General features: G+C 28.9%; 2 protein-coding genes across 2 annotated transcripts; one reads left to right on the top strand and one right to left on the bottom strand.

Moving 5' to 3' along the window:
* Positions 1-393: 393 nt before the first annotated feature.
* On the bottom strand, positions 394-2,642 carry LOC132946594 (uncharacterized). The gene is made up of 4 exons (XM_061016643.1): positions 1,314-2,642; positions 953-1,075; positions 698-894; positions 394-592 (listed from the first exon to the last, which is right to left on the bottom strand). The coding sequence occupies exons 1-4, from the start codon at positions 1,347-1,349 to the stop codon at positions 436-438; spliced, it is 513 nt and encodes a 170-aa protein (XP_060872626.1). The 5' UTR covers positions 1,350-2,642; the 3' UTR covers positions 394-435.
* Positions 2,643-3,638: 996 nt separating this feature from the next.
* On the top strand, positions 3,639-10,002 carry LOC132947399 (uncharacterized). The gene has a single exon (XM_061017676.1). The coding sequence runs from the start codon at positions 5,561-5,563 to the stop codon at positions 9,140-9,142; it is 3,582 nt and encodes a 1,193-aa protein (XP_060873659.1). The 5' UTR covers positions 3,639-5,560; the 3' UTR covers positions 9,143-10,002.
* The last annotated feature ends 8,251 nt before the right edge of the window (positions 10,003-18,253 follow it).

An 18,253-nucleotide genomic window follows, 5' to 3' on the forward strand; every position in this document is an offset into this window, starting at 1 on the left:
TTTACAGAACGATGACACATCGTTTTTATATGAAATATTACAATTTCATTTTAACACATTGTCCGATATGATTTTACAAGATCTAATAATATAAAATATATAAATATGTTTAATAATTATTTATTTAAAAAATAAAAACTTTTTTATTCAATAATAAACTTGCTTTTTTTTCTTAAATTACATGTTACCTTTAATCATAAAGAATAGTTTTAATGCGTTTTAGTTTCAAATTTTATGTTTTCAGTAAATAAGTAGATTAAATTTTGATAGTACAGAATTGATAGCAATGTTTCAATTAGAAATTTTTTTTCTCAGACATACTATATAGTTTATAGGTTTATGTTTTCCAAGACCTTTGAGTATTGAACAAATAAAAACATACATGCATAATAATATTTTGTTTTATTAAATGAAACTCATTTTTCCGTATAATAATCAAACAACCGTCTTGCTTTTAATAGTTTGACGCTTTGGATCGGTTAGTAATTTATCAAATATAATTTGCATTGTCTCATTAAGACCAGTATGAAGTGTTTGATCTTTTGATTCGTCGGTCGTGTACAATCTAACAGTAGCTTCACTGAACTTCCATCTATTACAACAAATTATTTTATTTAAAAACAAAAGAAGTAAATAAAATCAGTAAAAAAAAAAACAGATTCAGCAATAGTTTTTAAATTTAAACCAATGTATTTACCTGTCCTTTACTGGTACATTCTCGATGTTAGTAACCTTATAATGACTTAGCACCCAAAGATCCTTTCCTTTTTCTTCAAAAGGCGTCTTTATTGTCACAACGCCATCTCCTTGTCTGAATGTTAGCGAATTAAATACTTCAACATCAAAATCTTCTGATCTCAAGCGTTCGCTGATATTATCTCTGTATGATGCATTCTATAAAAAAAAATAAATTATTTATGCTATCATTAGGAAAAAATATTATTTTTATTACCATTTTATTCTGCTTCTTTTTCATAGGTTTTTTAACACTTGTTTTTTCTGCAGAACGTTTTGATCCAGGTTTTGTTTTTGAAAAAGACGGTCTTATATCAATTGATTCGCTAAAATGTTCATTCTGTGAAACATAAAACATAGTATATTATTTTTTACTGTTTTTTTCCATTATATATTTTTTTCTATGTCCCAAGAATTATACCCAAAGCGTTGAGTAATGTTACGACGCACTTCCAATATACTATGTTATAATCAGTCATTTAATATTATTTTAAGAATTATAACCATAGCGTTGAGTGGTGTTACGACCGGCCTCCAATTTTCTATGGTTATAAGATATTTAATAAGTAGTTACTAACCTCTGAATCAGTTGAAGCAATTGTACGGTACGACATTTTATTTTGGTAGTATTTCTGTTGAACTGAGCTTCTTGTCCTGGGATGAAATCTTGAAGACTGGTGAATATTAGAGAATACCCTCTGTCTTTTATACACAGATTTTTACCACTACTTCAATAATTAAGTATACAAATGGTCATAGCCTTACATTATAGAAACCTGCTAAAACATGAACATACAGGTACAACAGCAAAATCACATTACATGACTTTAAATTGACGCTAACATAACCTATCCCAGCCAAATGTTTATGACATTCACCTTTTACCATGGTCAATACCCTCCTTGAATAAATTTCTACAATAACCTTACCTTAGATGGGTGCTGAAACATGTTCATATACAACAGCAAATTACATTACATGAATTTAAATTATTACAAACAGGATTTAAAATAAATTAGAATGTATACATTCATTCTCAAAAACCAATTACATTATATGAATTTTAATTGTTGCTAACATAACCTGTCCAGCCAAATGTTTTCACATTTACTAAATGTCAATGCTTAGAATGTATACATTCATTCTCAAAAACCAATTATATTATATGAATCTAAATTGCTGCTAATATAACCTGCTCAGTCAAATGTTTTCACATTTACTTAATGTCAATGCCATTATAATATTAAAACAGGATGTAAAATAAGTTGAAATGTTTAAATCCATCACAAAAAATTCTAATGAGAGAAGAGAGGGTTATTTTCGGGTATAAAACCCAGAATTTCTTAGCTTATCGTCATCAGTTCAAGCAACAGCAGTTCCAAGAGCAGCCAGCAGCAGAACAGTCTTCTTCGCCAAAACAACAGCCAGCCAGCAGTTTACCAAACATCTTCAACGGGCAGTCAAAAGATTGTCAAAACAACTCTAACAAATAGACCAGCCATCATACTTAGAAAAAGTACCTCAATTTCTACAAGCTATGTAAGTACTATTTTTTTTTTTATTGTTATTATTTAATTTAACATCATACTTCTTTTTTTTTAAAAAATAAAATAGAATAATAACAATTTATTGTTGTAATGATAATACAGTTTTATAATATTACTATGGGTATTGAGTGTTTAGACTTAAAGATTTTTTTTCATAGATTATTTAAAATAAAAACATTAAAATAGAAGTAGTTGAAAGACGGTTTCTCAACTCTCACTTTTAGTCACTACTATAATATAAGCTGTTTTCTTTTTTTTTGTTAAGTTATGATCAAGTAACAATAATACGTTATAATTACACCATAGAGTAATAATACTAAAATGAATTACACCACGTACACAGTATAGAAGATGACTGATGTACCATACTATCATAGATTTACATAGATAAGATAGAACATCGGGCTTATCATTCATCAATAATATTGATAATTATTACCTAACCTCAAAAATCTTTAATAGTCAATCTCTTTCATGATAATAACTATAGATACTGTTATCTAGTAGTTGTTGCACGATACCTTGTTTTTATCAATGTTAAAATACTATAGCTGATTATAAATATTTTTTATAGATAACGTGATTGTTGTATTACACGTGTAATATTATCTTACGTAAAATGTTTTAATATAAAAAAATTTTTTTTATTATATTAAAATATTCAATAATGTTTAATGACTGTATAAAATATATCCTAAAACGTATATTATACACATATATAAATTTAAATTATTTTTTCTATAATGTTTTTTTTATTGCTTTTACGTTAAGATTATTCGAAAGCTGCTGTCGCACGTTGATAGTAAACACGTAGTTGCTTTCGTGACAACGTAATGTTACCGTACGAACTCTACGATAGTTACAATCGCCCTATCTACTATTAACTAACATATAAACTATCACGTTTTTTTCTATTATCGTATGACGTAGCTTCACTAGCAACTAAAATTTTATTTTTTATGATATAAATGCTATATTGTCTAATTTTTAAAGGTTTTTTATTTAGCTTTGAATAATATAATTAGTTATTATTATATATACGTATATACGTACATTCGTTGTTTTATAAATAATCGCTTTAAATAATTAGATTTATATAATATTTTATATTTTATACTAATGTATTTAGTCAAAAATTACAGATAATGAATTTTTGGTATTCATATGATTTTTGTAATGAACAAATTCAATATTATGGACAACAAATTGTAACCTTAACGAAGATGATTGATGAAAATAAGATTAAAGAAAGATATGAATATAAAGATCTCAAAAAAAAAATTAAAAACCTGAAATTCATTATTTATTTAAGTAGAACAAACTCTAACCCAAATTTTTCTTATATAAAAGATTTAAACGCAAAATTAGTTTTATTAAGAGAAGAAAAAATGGATATATGTAAAAAATATAGTGATTTATATGTTACAAATTTTCGTAAGCGAGAACACTGTTTCGGTAAAAGGTTAGATTTTATTACAACAGCAGAATCTAAGCGCGAAAGATTTAGATCAGGTTAAAATTTTTTTTTTTAAATTTGTTATGAATAATTAGTAATAATATTATAAGTTTATATTTATGTATATAGGTATTCAATGTAATTTTCTTTTTTATAGTTTATAATATAGTATTGTTTTTTTCATTTACGTTATTATTAAATTATTCGTTAGTTTCTGCAAACTAAATATAATCATTGAAAACTATAATTTATACACGATCTACCATCATAGTTAATTTTTATTTTGATATAAATGCTTATATTATACTTGGTTTCATAAAATAATATAAGCATTTATATGTGAACTAACCTAATAAAGAAACATTTATATAAATATATATATATATATATATAGGTCAGTCAGAGTGATTAATCATTACGCCAGAAAAATCGTAAGAGCTGATGAGGCCTGTGACAACGAACAAATATATGAATGTGTATACAAACTTTCGAAACTACCGATGACTATAGAACTTTTAGAAGCCACTGGAATTGGTCTAGTGGTCAACAAATTAAGAAGTAGAGGCGGAGTCGTAGGGAAATTAGCAGAAAGAGTAGTCCTTACTTGGAAATATGTTGTAAAAACAGAAATATTATTATTTTCCCAAGGAGAACCATAGCTTTTAAGTGTTAAACATGTTAGTAAATTATGATTAACACAATTTTTTCTTATATAAAAGAGTTAAATATAAAATAAAATAATAAATTATTATTATTATTGTACATTATTTTATTTCTATTCAATTTTTCTAGAATAAAAAAAAACAAAAAAACAAAAAAAAAAAAATGGAGTCGTCACTTATCTTAGAAAAAATCAACTCCATATTACAACAACGTGACGAAAACAACCTCGGCATGGATGAAATTAAAGTCACTTTCAGAAAAAACTTGAGAGAAATAAATATAAAGATTCTGAAAGCGAGATTGAAAACGACACGAGCAATATTAGAAGAAGAAAAACAAACGATGATAAATAATTATAAAAATTCAAATTATATAGCGTTTCTTTGTGAAAAAAATATACAGAAAGGTCTTAGTGAGTTGTATGAACAATTAGACAAATATTGATAATATTCAGTTTTTCCAAAAAATAAAATTTGTTTTTACAAATAAATTATTTTGTTATTATTTATTATTTTATATTATAAAAATATATCGAATGATATTGTCATAAATTATAAAATATATCATCCCTGTGTATATAATATCTGTTGAAGAATAATAAATGTTTTATATCATCAATTCTGGATAAGTTTGATAATCGTTCAAATAAAACTAATGCAATAAAAATGTTAGGAAAAGTGGTTTAGATTTAAAAAAAACGTATCAATTAACAGTTAGTTTTGAAATTCTATGTAATTTTCAGAATCATGAACTCAGAAATAAACGTAGTTAAAAGCAGAATTCTAGAAGTAGAACAGCAGGTGCGTGACAATAAACGCTATTGTATCGAGAAACGGAAAGCATTTCAAAAAGTATTTACAAAAATTAATGATTGTATTAAGAAAAAAACAGTTTTTAAAAATAAATTGATAAATGAACATAATAGTTTCGAAAAATATTCAAGTGAATGTAAAGCAGATCTTCAGTGCCGGTTAACAGAACTAAACAATCGGTTAAGAGAATTAGAATCTGAGTAATTTCTTATTATATTAACCAATTCTTTTTTTCTTTGTAATAATTTAGAATTAATACTTTTATTATATTTTGAAAACAATATTCTGAATTGCTTGCATAAGAATTAAAAAAAAAGAAGTTGATGTTATAATAAATTTACAATATTATGATTGCTTTCACCTATGTTTTTTTTTATTTAATCTATTTTTTCAGTTTCATAATGAAAAGAAAAACGGTTACAAAACACGAGCGGATGTCATCTTCTGACGAAGGTTTATTTGAAATCGAGAGATTTAAGAAATGTTCAAAAACATTTTTGATTAAGAATACTTTAAATTTTATAGATTACACGCTTTTTTTTAACTATGTTAGAGATAAATTAATTTTAAAGTTAAAAGAATCATGTTTACAATCATCTATAAAATTTAATTTACATGTGGATAGCGTATACGAAAGAATACTCACTCAAGAAGTTCGGGACATAGCTTTCAAAACTTCTAATACACTTGCATGTAATTCATCCAATTTCAATAAATTACTAAATGGAATGTTCAATAAATTATTATCTGAACAAGACCAGTTTTTAGCGAAAGGATCTGGGTGGTCCCTTAAAACTATAGATGTATTACAATTGAGAATTAATACAGTGAATCCTCTCAGAGGAGGAACGTATCTAGATCTACCTGAATATATAAAAGATAAAAGAGCAATTATAAATGTAAAAAATAACGATGCTAAATGTTTTAAATATTCAATACTATCTAAGTTTGATAATCGATCGAATAAAACTTATTTGAATAAGAAATATTTTAAAATGTTAGAAACAAAAAGTGGTTTAGATTTTAAATGTATTGATTTTCCAACACCAATCAGTCAGATGAAAAAATTTGAACGTACAAACGATGTATCAATTAATATTTATAGTTTAAATGATAAAAAACATATTTTTCCTTTGTATATTTGTAATACTGAAAGAAAAAAACATTTCGATCTTTTTCTGTTCAATAATGATGAAACATCACATTACTGTTATATAAAAAATTTTTCAAGATTCGTTAGAAGTCAGAAAACTAAAAATTGTACTAAGCTAATTATATGTAAAAGATGTTTTACTACTTTTGGGAACAAACCGTGTAAAAGCAAACTTTGGGGTATGAAAGGATTGATTGAACATCAACATAATTGTAGAAAGAACCAATTAGGGAAACCTATAATGTTTGAAGAGGGAGATGATGATTTTATTTATTTTAAAAGTTATAAAAAAACTCAAAGGATACCAATTGTTATTTATGCAGACTTCGAATGTATTTTAACTCCTAAAAAACCTGATGAATTCATTCAGAGTTGTAAAAAAAAAAAAACATATATTACACATTTACATGAAATTATGAGTTATGGGTTTTATGTAAAAGTCGACTATGATATTATACCAAAAGAGTTAGTAAAACAGTTGAAGATTCCTAGAAAGGTGGTTATTTATAGAGGTGAAAATGCAGCAAAAAAATTTATGGAAAATATGATTGATATCGGAAATAATATCAAAACAATTTACGAAACTGCTACACCAATGGGTAAATTAACTGAAAAAGAAGAAAAACGTTTTCAAAGAATTAAAAGATGTGAAAAATGTTCAAAACATTTTAAAAAAAATAATTTAATTAAAGTTCGAGATCACTGTCATTTTACTGGTAAATATAGACAATGTCTTTGTCTCGAATGTAATTTTCAAATAACTAATCCATCATTCATTCCAATTTTCTTTCATAATTTATCGTACGATAGCCATTTCATAATTCGAGAGCTCGGTTGCGATGATCAAAATATTCACGTTATTCCTAATTCATCAGAAAAATATATATCCTTCAGCAAGGAAATCGCACCTAAATTTAGTATAAAATTTGTTGATACATTCCGTTTTATGAGCGAGTCATTAAGTAAACTTGCGGAAAATTTATCTGAAGATAAGTCGAGATTTAGAGAAACTCTTAAAATATTTTCTGCGGAAGCACTAGATTTAGTTACACGAAAAGGAGTCTTCCCTTATGAATATGTCGATAATTGGAGTAAATTAGATGATACTTTTCTACCATCAAAGCTAGAATTTTATAACTCTTTAACAGACGAGAAAATTAGTGATGAAGATTATATACATGCTAAAAATGTATGGCATACATTTGATATAAAGACTTTAGGTGAATATAGCGATCTTTATTTAAAAACTGATGTTAGCATACTAGCCGATGTGTTCGAAAATTTTAGAGACTTATGTTTATCTACGCTCGAACTAGATCCTGCTCATTATATGACTGCTCCCGGGTTTGCTTTTGACTGTATGCTGAAGTATACCAAGGTCAAATTATCAAGGTTAAAGGAGTATAACATGTTGCTTTTCTTCGAAAAATCGATTAGAGGCGGGATATGCCAATCAACCAAAAGATATGTTAAGGCAAACATACCAAATATCGAAGGATTGGACTATAATGCAAATGAACCGATCACATGGATTACATATCTCGATTGTGTGAATTTGTATGGGAAGTCTATGTTAACAGAATTACCTTTTAAAGATTTTGAATGGGTTGACGATCTCAACATAGATGTAACTAAAATCGCTGATGATTCAGAAGTCGGATATATATTAGAAGTTGATATTGAGTATCCTAAACATCTACATAAATATCATAATGATTTCCCATTTTTACCGTTTAACGAATGTCCACCAAATTCGAAAGTTGAGAAATTGTTAACTACTTTATCACCGAAAAAAAACTATATTGTACATTACAAAAATTTAAAACAAGCAATTTCTCACGGTCTTAAAGTAGTAAAAATTCATCGAGCTATCCGTTTTTCCCAAAGTAAATGGATGGCATCATACATAAAATTATGTACATCTATGAGAGTACAAGCTAAAAACGAGTTTGAGAAGGATTTCTGGAAGTTGCTAATTAATAGCGTTTTTGGTAAATGTATGGAGAATGTTCGAGCAAGAACTTCTATAAAACTGGTTTCTTCAGAACAAAAAGCAAGGAAATTAATGGCGAAAACTAGTTTTAAAGACAGAACTATATATTCTAAGAATCTCATGGCCATTCATCAGCATAAGGAAACAATTAAATTCGACAAGGCAATTTATGTAGGATTTGCAATTTTAGACGTTTCGAAAACATTTATGTATGACTTCCATTATAATGTAATGAAGAAAAGGTATGGTACTAAAATTAGTTCTTTATATTCGGATACTGATTCCCTGATATATGCTATCCAAACAACAAATTTTTTTGACGATTTAAAAAATAGTTTATTACCATATTTTGACACATCTAATTATCCTAAAGACCATTGTTGTTTTAGTGAAATTCATAAAAATCAACCAGGGTTCTTTAAAGATGAAATGAAAGGAATTATAATTAAAGAATTCGTTTCATTAAGACCGAAATTATATGCTTATAAAACTATAGATGGCGCTGAGAAAAAAAAAGCAAAAGGCGTAAAGAAATATATAATTAAAAATCACATGCAATTTAACAATTATATGAATATACTAAACGCTTTTATAAACCATAAAACTCTCAAGGATGAACAAACTCATAGAAAAATGAATTTTATCCAATCAAATAAACATGTTGTTCATTCGAAAACAATGAACAAACTCGTTCTAAGTGCAAACGATGATAAACGTTATATAATGGATGACGGGATAAATACTTTAGCTTATGGTCACTATAAACTTAATGACTCAGTTTAAAAGCGTTATCTAGCGGAACAAAATACAGCAATATTATTATTTTCATTGATTTATTTACCACTAGATGACGCTTTTTGTTTTTATCGATTGTATATATTTATATATAGTTTTCAAAACAGACTAATGAGGATCAGGAGATCATGTGAAATAATTAATTCGACTTAATAAAAAAAACTGATATTTTATTTTATTAAAAAAAATAAATAAATAAATAAATAAATAAATATAATACATAAAAAAACATTATTTTAAAATATCTGATGATGTTATCCATGAATTTTGACTTGAATCAAAACCTAACCATTTAACAAACATTTTATTCCCAACTTTTTTTACAATACGTTCAATGAGAAAGGTGTTTGGAAAATCAGTTAATTTAATTTCCTGTTCATAAAAACCACCTAAAATTATACTGCCTGATTCATCCTTTAGTTGATAAGTTACTGGATTTGTCTGTAAAACTTTTGAAACTGTAAATATTTCCGTTGTCCAATTTGGTGTATATCCTTTAGTAAATATATGTTTATACTTAGATATTCGTACTTTATCGTTAACTTTAAATTTTGGTTTATACAATGTTTCAGAATTTATATATGTGTTAAATTTAATTCTGTTTGTACCCATTCGAGCTTCACTAGGTGTACATTTGATTGTTCTGTGTTTTGTGTTATTATAGTTATGTATAATTTTTGATATTGTATTGTGCCAATTCCATGTGCCTGTTGCAGTAAAATGTCTATATATATTATTTTTAAGAGTTCGAATCACACGTTCCGCGATTGAACATTTGATAACACTGTATGAACTGTAATGCTTAATTTTATATTTTTTCATTAAATCTTGGAATTGGACATTGTAAAATTCTGTACCATTATCTGTCTGTAAAAATTTTGGTTTAGCTTTTTTCAATATATTAAACATTCCTTTTGTACATTCTTTACCTGATTTATTTTTCAGCGGTTCCACAAATACATATTTGCTATATGTGTCTATAACAATTAATATGAATTTAAAACCATAATTTTTTTTAGAATGAGATTGCATATCCATTAAATCAGCTTGCCAGAGGTCGTCAATAAACCGTGTTACCACACTACGTCTAGGAAATATTTTTCTCGCTGGTCGATGTAGCTCATTAGCTATACTCTCTAAGGTTGACATTATACTATAATATTTCTCTCACGCAGTTCTTCTAAAATAGATATAATTTCATTATTGACACCAGTATTACCAACACTTTGTGATGATGTCAGAAGATTTAATCTAGTTACTAGCTCATTCGGATCGTCATAATAAACTAATTGTGTTTGAGGTAATACATCTTTATATAAACCTCTGCCTGTCTTAGGATCAGGTGATGAAGTAAAATTAATCATATCTGTAGACATGTGATCTGCAGGTGAAAAACTGCTTGCTGATTGATTAAAATCAAATGGTTCAATTTCTTGTGTTATTTTTCTACGTTTAGCGTTAAATAACCCAAAAGGAGTAGAAGGTAAAGTATTGTTAAATGATTTTAAGCTAATTCGAGGAGTTGTATTCTCATTAATTTTAGCTATCTCTTCGTTAAACTGTTTTTCCTCCATTTTCATTCGATCATACAACGGTTTTACAACAGTCATCCATTTATGGTACCTCGAGGTTCTAGGTTTTCCATCTGCTTTTAAATGGACTCCAGAAGTTTTCAAAATATTGTAATAAGATTCTATATCTTCTATAGTTGTTTTTTTTGGTTCCTTCTCACATAATAAAGACCATAGTCCTGGTGTAAATTTATAATATTTATTAAGCAGCAATAATTTACCGTGACTAAAAGTTGCAGAGTGTTTTCCTATTTTATACGAATCACTATCTTTATCATAATGCAAACCATAGGATTTATCATAACGTGTTGATTTAGGACGGTTATTTAAAAAATTTTCAAATGGTGAATTTAATTCGTTATCATCATCATCTTCACTAGTACATGAGGTTTCTGATTTATTTTCTAGCTCAGTTGACTGTGTGTTCCATATTTCATTTTGTTTTGTATGTGTACTCAATGGTTCAATTATTGGCTTAAATGCTTCACGGAAATAGTTTTCAGAATCTATAACACCGCGTTTCATTTCCATTATTTTTCGTTTAATATTTTTTTTTGATGTTATTAAATTTTCCAACAAGACTTTTTCTTTGTTCATTGTAAATAATAAATGTAATATACCTGTATCGTGTGACTACCGATAACACTATGCAGATAATTACTTTGTGACGGTATATTTATATATGAGTATAAGCATATAAAATTATCTTATTTTAATGAACGTATGAAAACCACATCTATACCTTCCTTCATTCATTTCCCGAGTTTTATCGATGACCATAAACCCATAATCACTATGATTCCAACATAAATGAGAAATTTTGCGAAATTCTGAGAAATCCATATCTGCAGATGAATGATCGTTGAATATATGTCGTAAATTTGTATCATCTTGTTTCAGTATTATTAAGAAGTTTGCGTTATCTCTTACTAGCTGTTTGGTTATTTTAGAATATGTCTGTGCTAAATAAAATACAGAGCTAGCACCCGAATGTCTACCCATACTAAAGTATTCTCTAATTACGGACTGTGGACCACATATCACATCGTCAAAAATGATGATGGAATTTTTTTTGGTTAAGTTTGGTTTTATAACCTTATCAGCGCTTGTAAATATGAAAAAATTAGCACCCTTTATATCATCTATTATTTTTTTCAATAAAACATATTTTTCCTGATTAGAGGTTTTTGAGTATAAATAAATATTTTCAAATCTTAACCCGTTTGCATGTGTGATCAGATTATACATTATATTTGTTTTTCCTGAACCACTGGGGCCAACTAGTATAGCACGTATAGTATCGGGTAATAACGAACCATGTCTTGATGGTTTTTTTATTACCTGAACATCTACATTTATAACATCTAATTTATCTTTCTGCTCAATCAAATTCATATTATTTTCATATAAATACTCTAGATTTTTTAAATTTATAGCCAGTTATAGATGGCGTGTTCAACTCGCAAGTATAAGTCAGACAAGACTGGAAAAGGATTAGTAAACTCTCTTATAAATAGTCTCCCGTTCGAAGCCCATGTTTCAGGCTATCAGTATTGCGGCCCTGGTACAAAATTAAAAAAGAGACTAGATCGTGGTGATAAAGGAATAAACCCATTGGATGCTGCTTGTCGTGATCACGATATTGTGTATGCAACGAGTAAAAATTTAGACGATAGACATAAAGCTGATAAAGTGCTAGAAAATCGTGCTTGGGAGAGATTTAAAGCAAAAGATACACCTAGAAAAGAGAAATTAGTTGCGTACGCAGTAACAAACGCAATGAAAGCTAAAAGAAAAATAGGTATGGGTTGCAAACGGAAACGTGCTATAAAAACAAATTGTATACTAGCAGCGAAAAAAAAAAGAATCTCAAAAAAAAAGAATGGTGGTAAAAGGTTGATTTTAGTACCGAGACAATCAGGAGGTGCAATTCCCTTAATACCTATATTTGCAGGATTGTCAGCACTTGGTAGTTTGATGTCTGGAGGTGCTAGTGTGTATAATGCGGTTCAAAATTCAAAAAGAAAAAAAGGCAGTGGTTTGAAATCAAACAAGAATAGGTTAAGGAAAAAAAACTGATGATCACGCTACCTGATAGACCGCTTTCGTCTCAAGATATTATAAAATACATCGGAAAGTTGAAAATCAATCATTTCCGTGGTGTCTTTTCACGTGATAACTTACCTAAAAAACCACATACGATTGAATGTGGTATATTAAACTTGGATACATCTTCAGGCGACGGAAGCCATTGGGTAGCGTTTTATAAAAATAAGGACAAAGTTGTATATTTTGATAGCTTTGGTGATTTACCACCACCAATTGAATTACAACATTATTTCAGACAGTTCAAAATAGTATACAACTATTCCAACTATCAAGACTTCAATACATTTAACTGTGGTCATTTATGTCTTGAATTCTTGCAATGCATGAATCTATTACATTAAATCTAACTGGAAATTCAACTGTATTGTCGGTAAATTATTTTCCATCTCTAAACGTTTACGAGGATTCAGAAATAGCTTTGTTATCTTTGCAAACGTGCAATTCATTTCCAAATATTATAAATCCAACTAATAACCGGCTGAGAATAAAATCAATTCCTCCAGATAGAATAGCAAAAATTCAATTTTTTGTACCAGTCGAATGCCGTGACATAGAAGATATTAACAAATATATGGTAGAAGAGTTATCTCAAGTTAATAAAGTCTACGGAACAAAGCTGACATTCAGTGTACGTATTGATCCTGTCGATTTTAGAACGTATATAAAATGTAATGGAATACTAAACTTTGAGCATCCGTATAGTATAGCATCTGTTTTTGGGTATAGAAAGAAAGTTTGTGGACCGTTTCATGAAGAACATCGATCGGATAAAGCTGCAAATTTAAACACAATTAATTCTATAAAAGTAATGTGTAATATAGCACATGGGTCATTCAACAACCAACTTCAAAGCCATTCGATATATGAGTTTTTCCCAAGTGGGAGAAGAGGAACAAAGGTTGTTCAATCTCCGGTAAACCTTATATATTACAGATTAAACAAAACAGATATTAATTCAATTACTGTTCAGTTAGTTGACCAAAACAATAATCCAATTGACAATTTTAACGAAACGTTAACAGTTGTTCTGCATATTAAACGTCACGGATCTCATCATTAAATTTATATCTTAGATTTTGTAATGTATGAGTCAGTTACTTTAAGTTTAACTGGGAATGCTACCATATTATCTGTAAATTATTTTCCGTCTATAAACCTTTACGAGGACTCAGAAATAGCTTTGTTATGTTTACAGTCATTTAATTCGTTTCCAAATATTAATGATAATAATAATAAATTTTCTATACAAGTAGCTGAGAATGAAAACAATAATGATCCTATGATATGTTTTATTACATTGGAAGAGGGTTGTTATGAAATTGAAGATATTAAGCAACGAGTTAAGAAGCAAATAGATGACTATAATAGTAAAAACTTAACCAATTTAACATTCGACATTACAGTTGATCCTAACGATTTCAGATCGTATATAAAATGTAATGGGATACTACACTTTGAGCATCCGTATAGTATAGCACCTGTATTCGGTTTTGAAAAACGAGTATATAAGCCACACAATGAAATTCTTCGATCGGAAAAAGCTGTAAATTTAAACACAATTAATTCTATAAAAGTAATGTGTAATATAGCTCAAGGATCATTCAACAACCATCTTCAGAGTCATTCGATTTATGAGTTTTTCCCAAGTGAAAGGACAGGGTTGAAAGTAATTCAGTCACCACCAAATTTAATATATTACAAATTGAATAAAACAAATATTGATTCGATAACCGTTCAGTTAGTTGATCAAGATCATAATCCGATTGATAATTTTGGTGAGGCATTGACAATTGTGTTACATATTAAACGTTACGGATCTTGAGATGGGTTTAAAATTCAATATAAACCCACTACTTCGGATCAGTACAACTAGTCATAAGACTAAAGTGCTACCAGCAACATCAAATCAAATAAAAAAATTGACGGTGAAGAATAAAAAAATTTTACAAGCTTTGGGTTATCAATTAAAGCAGAATGCCTGAAAGTGATATTTTGGATATAACTTCACAGTACGAAACGGATTCTAAAATTACAAAAATTGAATATCATTCATACGCACCGTATACAACATCATTTAATAATAATGATGAAATACGTATATCGATCCAGCAAACGGATGTCTATCCATATCTACACGAAAGCTTTATTTTTTTGGAAGGAATAATTACTGATGCTACCAAAGTGAAACTAACTAATAACGGTTACTCTTACCTTTTTGAGCAAATACGGTTGGAAATCAATGGGATAGAAGTAGATAGCACGCGTGTTCTTGGAATCACTAGCTCGTTGAAAGGTTACTTATCCGGTACGCCAGACAACTACAATTGCTATGAAAATGCTGGCTGGAATTTTAAAAACGCAACGCAATCAGAAAATGATAAAGGCGAATTTAGTGCTTGCATTCCATTGAAATATTGGTTAGGTTTGTTTGAAGATTATAAAAGAATATTAGTGAATTCTAGATTGGAATTAATATTAACTCGAAGTCATAGCGATTTAAATGCTTTAAGTTTAAAAACTGGTGTAACTGCTTCTGAAGGTAAAGTCGTTTTAAATAAAATAGCCTGGATGGTTCCACATATAACTGTTGACGATGAAGAAAGGTTAAAATTATTGAAACTTATAGAAAAAGAAAAAAGTTTGTTTATTCCTTTTAGATCTTTTGAGACTTTTGAATATCCTGAACTCGGAACCGCTAAAAAAGTTGTATGGAATTTGAAAACTGCTTCAAAATTAGAAAAACCACGATTTATCATAATTGGATTGCAAAAAGGACGCAAAAATATGTTATCGAAAGATTGTAGTATATTTGACCATTGTAATTTAACAAACGTTAAAGTATTTCTGAACTCGATAGCTTATCCATACAATAATTTGAATTTAGATTTTACTAAAAATAATTTCACTTTATTATATAATATGTATACATCGTTTCAAGAATCGTACTATGAAAAAAGTATTCGTAACCCGATATTGAGTCCTTCTACTTTTCTGACAAACGCTCCAATTATAGTCATCGATACTTCGAAACAGAACGATTCAGCTACTGCCTCGGCAGTGGATGTTCTATTGGAAATTGAAGCTTCAGAATCGCTTGCAGGTGTAACTGCTTACTGTTTATTAATTCATGATCGTATTGTAGAATATGTACCTTTTACTAGAGAAGTAAGGAAACTTGTGTAAATATAATTAAGAATTAATTTTTAACAATAAAAACTATTATTTAATAATTTGTGTTCTTTACTTGAAATAATTATTTCAGTTTTAAGATTTGCTAAAAAATTTGCTACACGAAGACAAAATTTGGTAGAAAATCTCTGTTTTTGTGTTACACGGTAAATCTGAGTGCTTCAAGGAGGACATTCCCCCTTGACAAAAAATTTTTACCGTGGAAAAGCTGGCTGTGAACATACAAATATATACTACTCAGATCGTAGGTATTAATCAATCAATATAATTTAACACATGCTTTCCGTTCAACGAATTTAATATTTTATCATACCATCGACATAATAATACCGACAGATTACTTATTATTGTTTGTTTTACTATACACTTTCTTTATTGCTTTTTATTTGTCAACTTCAGAATGAGTAACAAAGTATAAAACATTAGCGGCAATTGCCAAGCGTACATCAGGGCCTTGTTTTTTTAACACGTTCAACGCAGATCGTAAATAATATCAATTAATAAATTATTATAATAATAATATAAGTGTTTTACTATACACTTTCTCTATTTTTTTTTATTTATCGAAGAATAGAATATAAGAATGAGTATAATAAGATACATTAGATTGTTTTTTAACACGCCCAACGCGGATCGTATTAATGAATTAATAATAAAATAATAATATAAATTTGCGAAGAAAATCGAGCCTTAGTTTTGGGTAGTGTGCACCATATGCTTTTCGTTAGACGAATTGAATATTTTATAATACCACAAACATAATAATGCAGACCAATCAATTGTTTTTTTCAACTGTCTTTTTAATTTAGAATGAGCGTCTTCAACATTAGTGGGAGCTGCCCCGTCTACATTGACAACGGGGAAGACCGCGCTCGACGTAAGTATAAATTTGTATAAGATCATTGGTCAATATATATATTATATTTTATAACAAAATTAGAAACGATTAAAATATTATCTACCCGTTTCAGAATTTTATAACTGTTATGTATATTAAGTATATAATTGTAATTTATATTGTAGCCAAGCCCAGAGGTGGCCCGTCGAAAGGGGGCGGTGGTGGTGGTGATGGCGATGGAGGTCGCGACCGAAGTAAGCACACATTTGTAAAAGATTATTGGTTAATGCTGAGTGTTTACTTTACATATTCCTTAATAACAGTCTTAATATTATTTATATTATTTTAATTTATAATTTAGCCAATCCCAGAAGTGGCCCGGCGAAAAGGGGCGGTGGTGGTGGTGGTGATGGCGGTGGAGGTCGCGACTGACGTAAGTATAAATTTGTATAAGATTATTGGTTAATATATATATATTGTATAAAATTAGAAACTATTAAAATGATATCTACCCGTTTCAGAATGTTATAACTGTGGCAAACAGGGTCATATGTCCCGGGATTGCGGTGAGTGTTTACTTTACATATTCCTTAATAACTGTCTTAATATTATGTATATAATTGTAATTTATATTGTAGCCAAGTCCAGAGGTGGCCCGTCAAAAAGGGGCGGTGGCGGTGGCAGGGGTCGTGATGGTGGTAGGCGGAGGGGAGGTAGTAGGGGTGGTGATGGTGGTAGGCGGCGGCCGTCGTCAAGCGTAAGGATATATTAGTATATTTAAAAAGACATTCAAGTTTTCAAAATCAAAAAATCTAATAATTAAACAAATTATTTTCAGGACGGTCTACTGAAGACGGCCTCGCCGCGGCCGAAGAAGGTAAGGATATATATTTAGTATATTTAAAAAAAGCGTTCAAGTTTTCAAAATTGATAAATCTAATGAAACAAATTTTTCAGGACCGTAGGCAGACGGCAATCCGGAGGCTGTCGAACGTAAAGATATATTAGTAGTATGTTTAGTCTAGTACTACTATGTTAGTCTAGTATATTTAAAATAACTATCAAGTTTTTGAAATTTATAAATCTAATTAAACAAATTATTTTCAGGAGGCCAGCAGTAGTCGAGCCGCAGACGTGCTGCTACTGCTAAACGTAAGGATATAATAGTATATTAAAAAAAAGCTATTGAGTTTTTGAAACTTATAAATCTAATTAAACAAATTTTTCAGGAACTCAATCAGACCGCCGGAACTCCGCAGCCGCCAAACGTAAGGATATATTAGTATATAATATATTTAAAAAAACTTCAAGTTTTGTCTAATCAAACACATTATTTTCAGGAGCTCTACGTCACTGCGAGTGAGACGCCACCGGGCCCACCGCCAAACGTCG

This window comes from Metopolophium dirhodum, chromosome 6 (assembly GCF_019925205.1).
Source record: "Metopolophium dirhodum isolate CAU chromosome 6, ASM1992520v1, whole genome shotgun sequence".
In the NCBI taxonomy this organism is placed as follows: domain Eukaryota; kingdom Metazoa; phylum Arthropoda; class Insecta; order Hemiptera; family Aphididae; genus Metopolophium; species Metopolophium dirhodum.

Coding starts and splice junctions, on each gene's coding strand:
- LOC132946594 (XM_061016643.1), bottom strand. CDS start 1,349: ATGTCGTACCGTACAATTGCTTCAACTGATTCAGAG. Junction 1,076..1,313: donor TTGCTTCAACTGATTCAGAG/GTTAGTAACTAC, acceptor TATGTTTCACAG/AATGAACATTTTAGCGAATC. Junction 895..952: donor AAAAGAAGCAGAATAAAATG/GTAATAAAAATA, acceptor TTTTTTTTATAG/AATGCATCATACAGAGATAA.
- LOC132947399 (XM_061017676.1), top strand. CDS start 5,561: ATGATTGCTTTCACCTATGTTTTTTTTTATTTAATCTATTTTTTCAGT.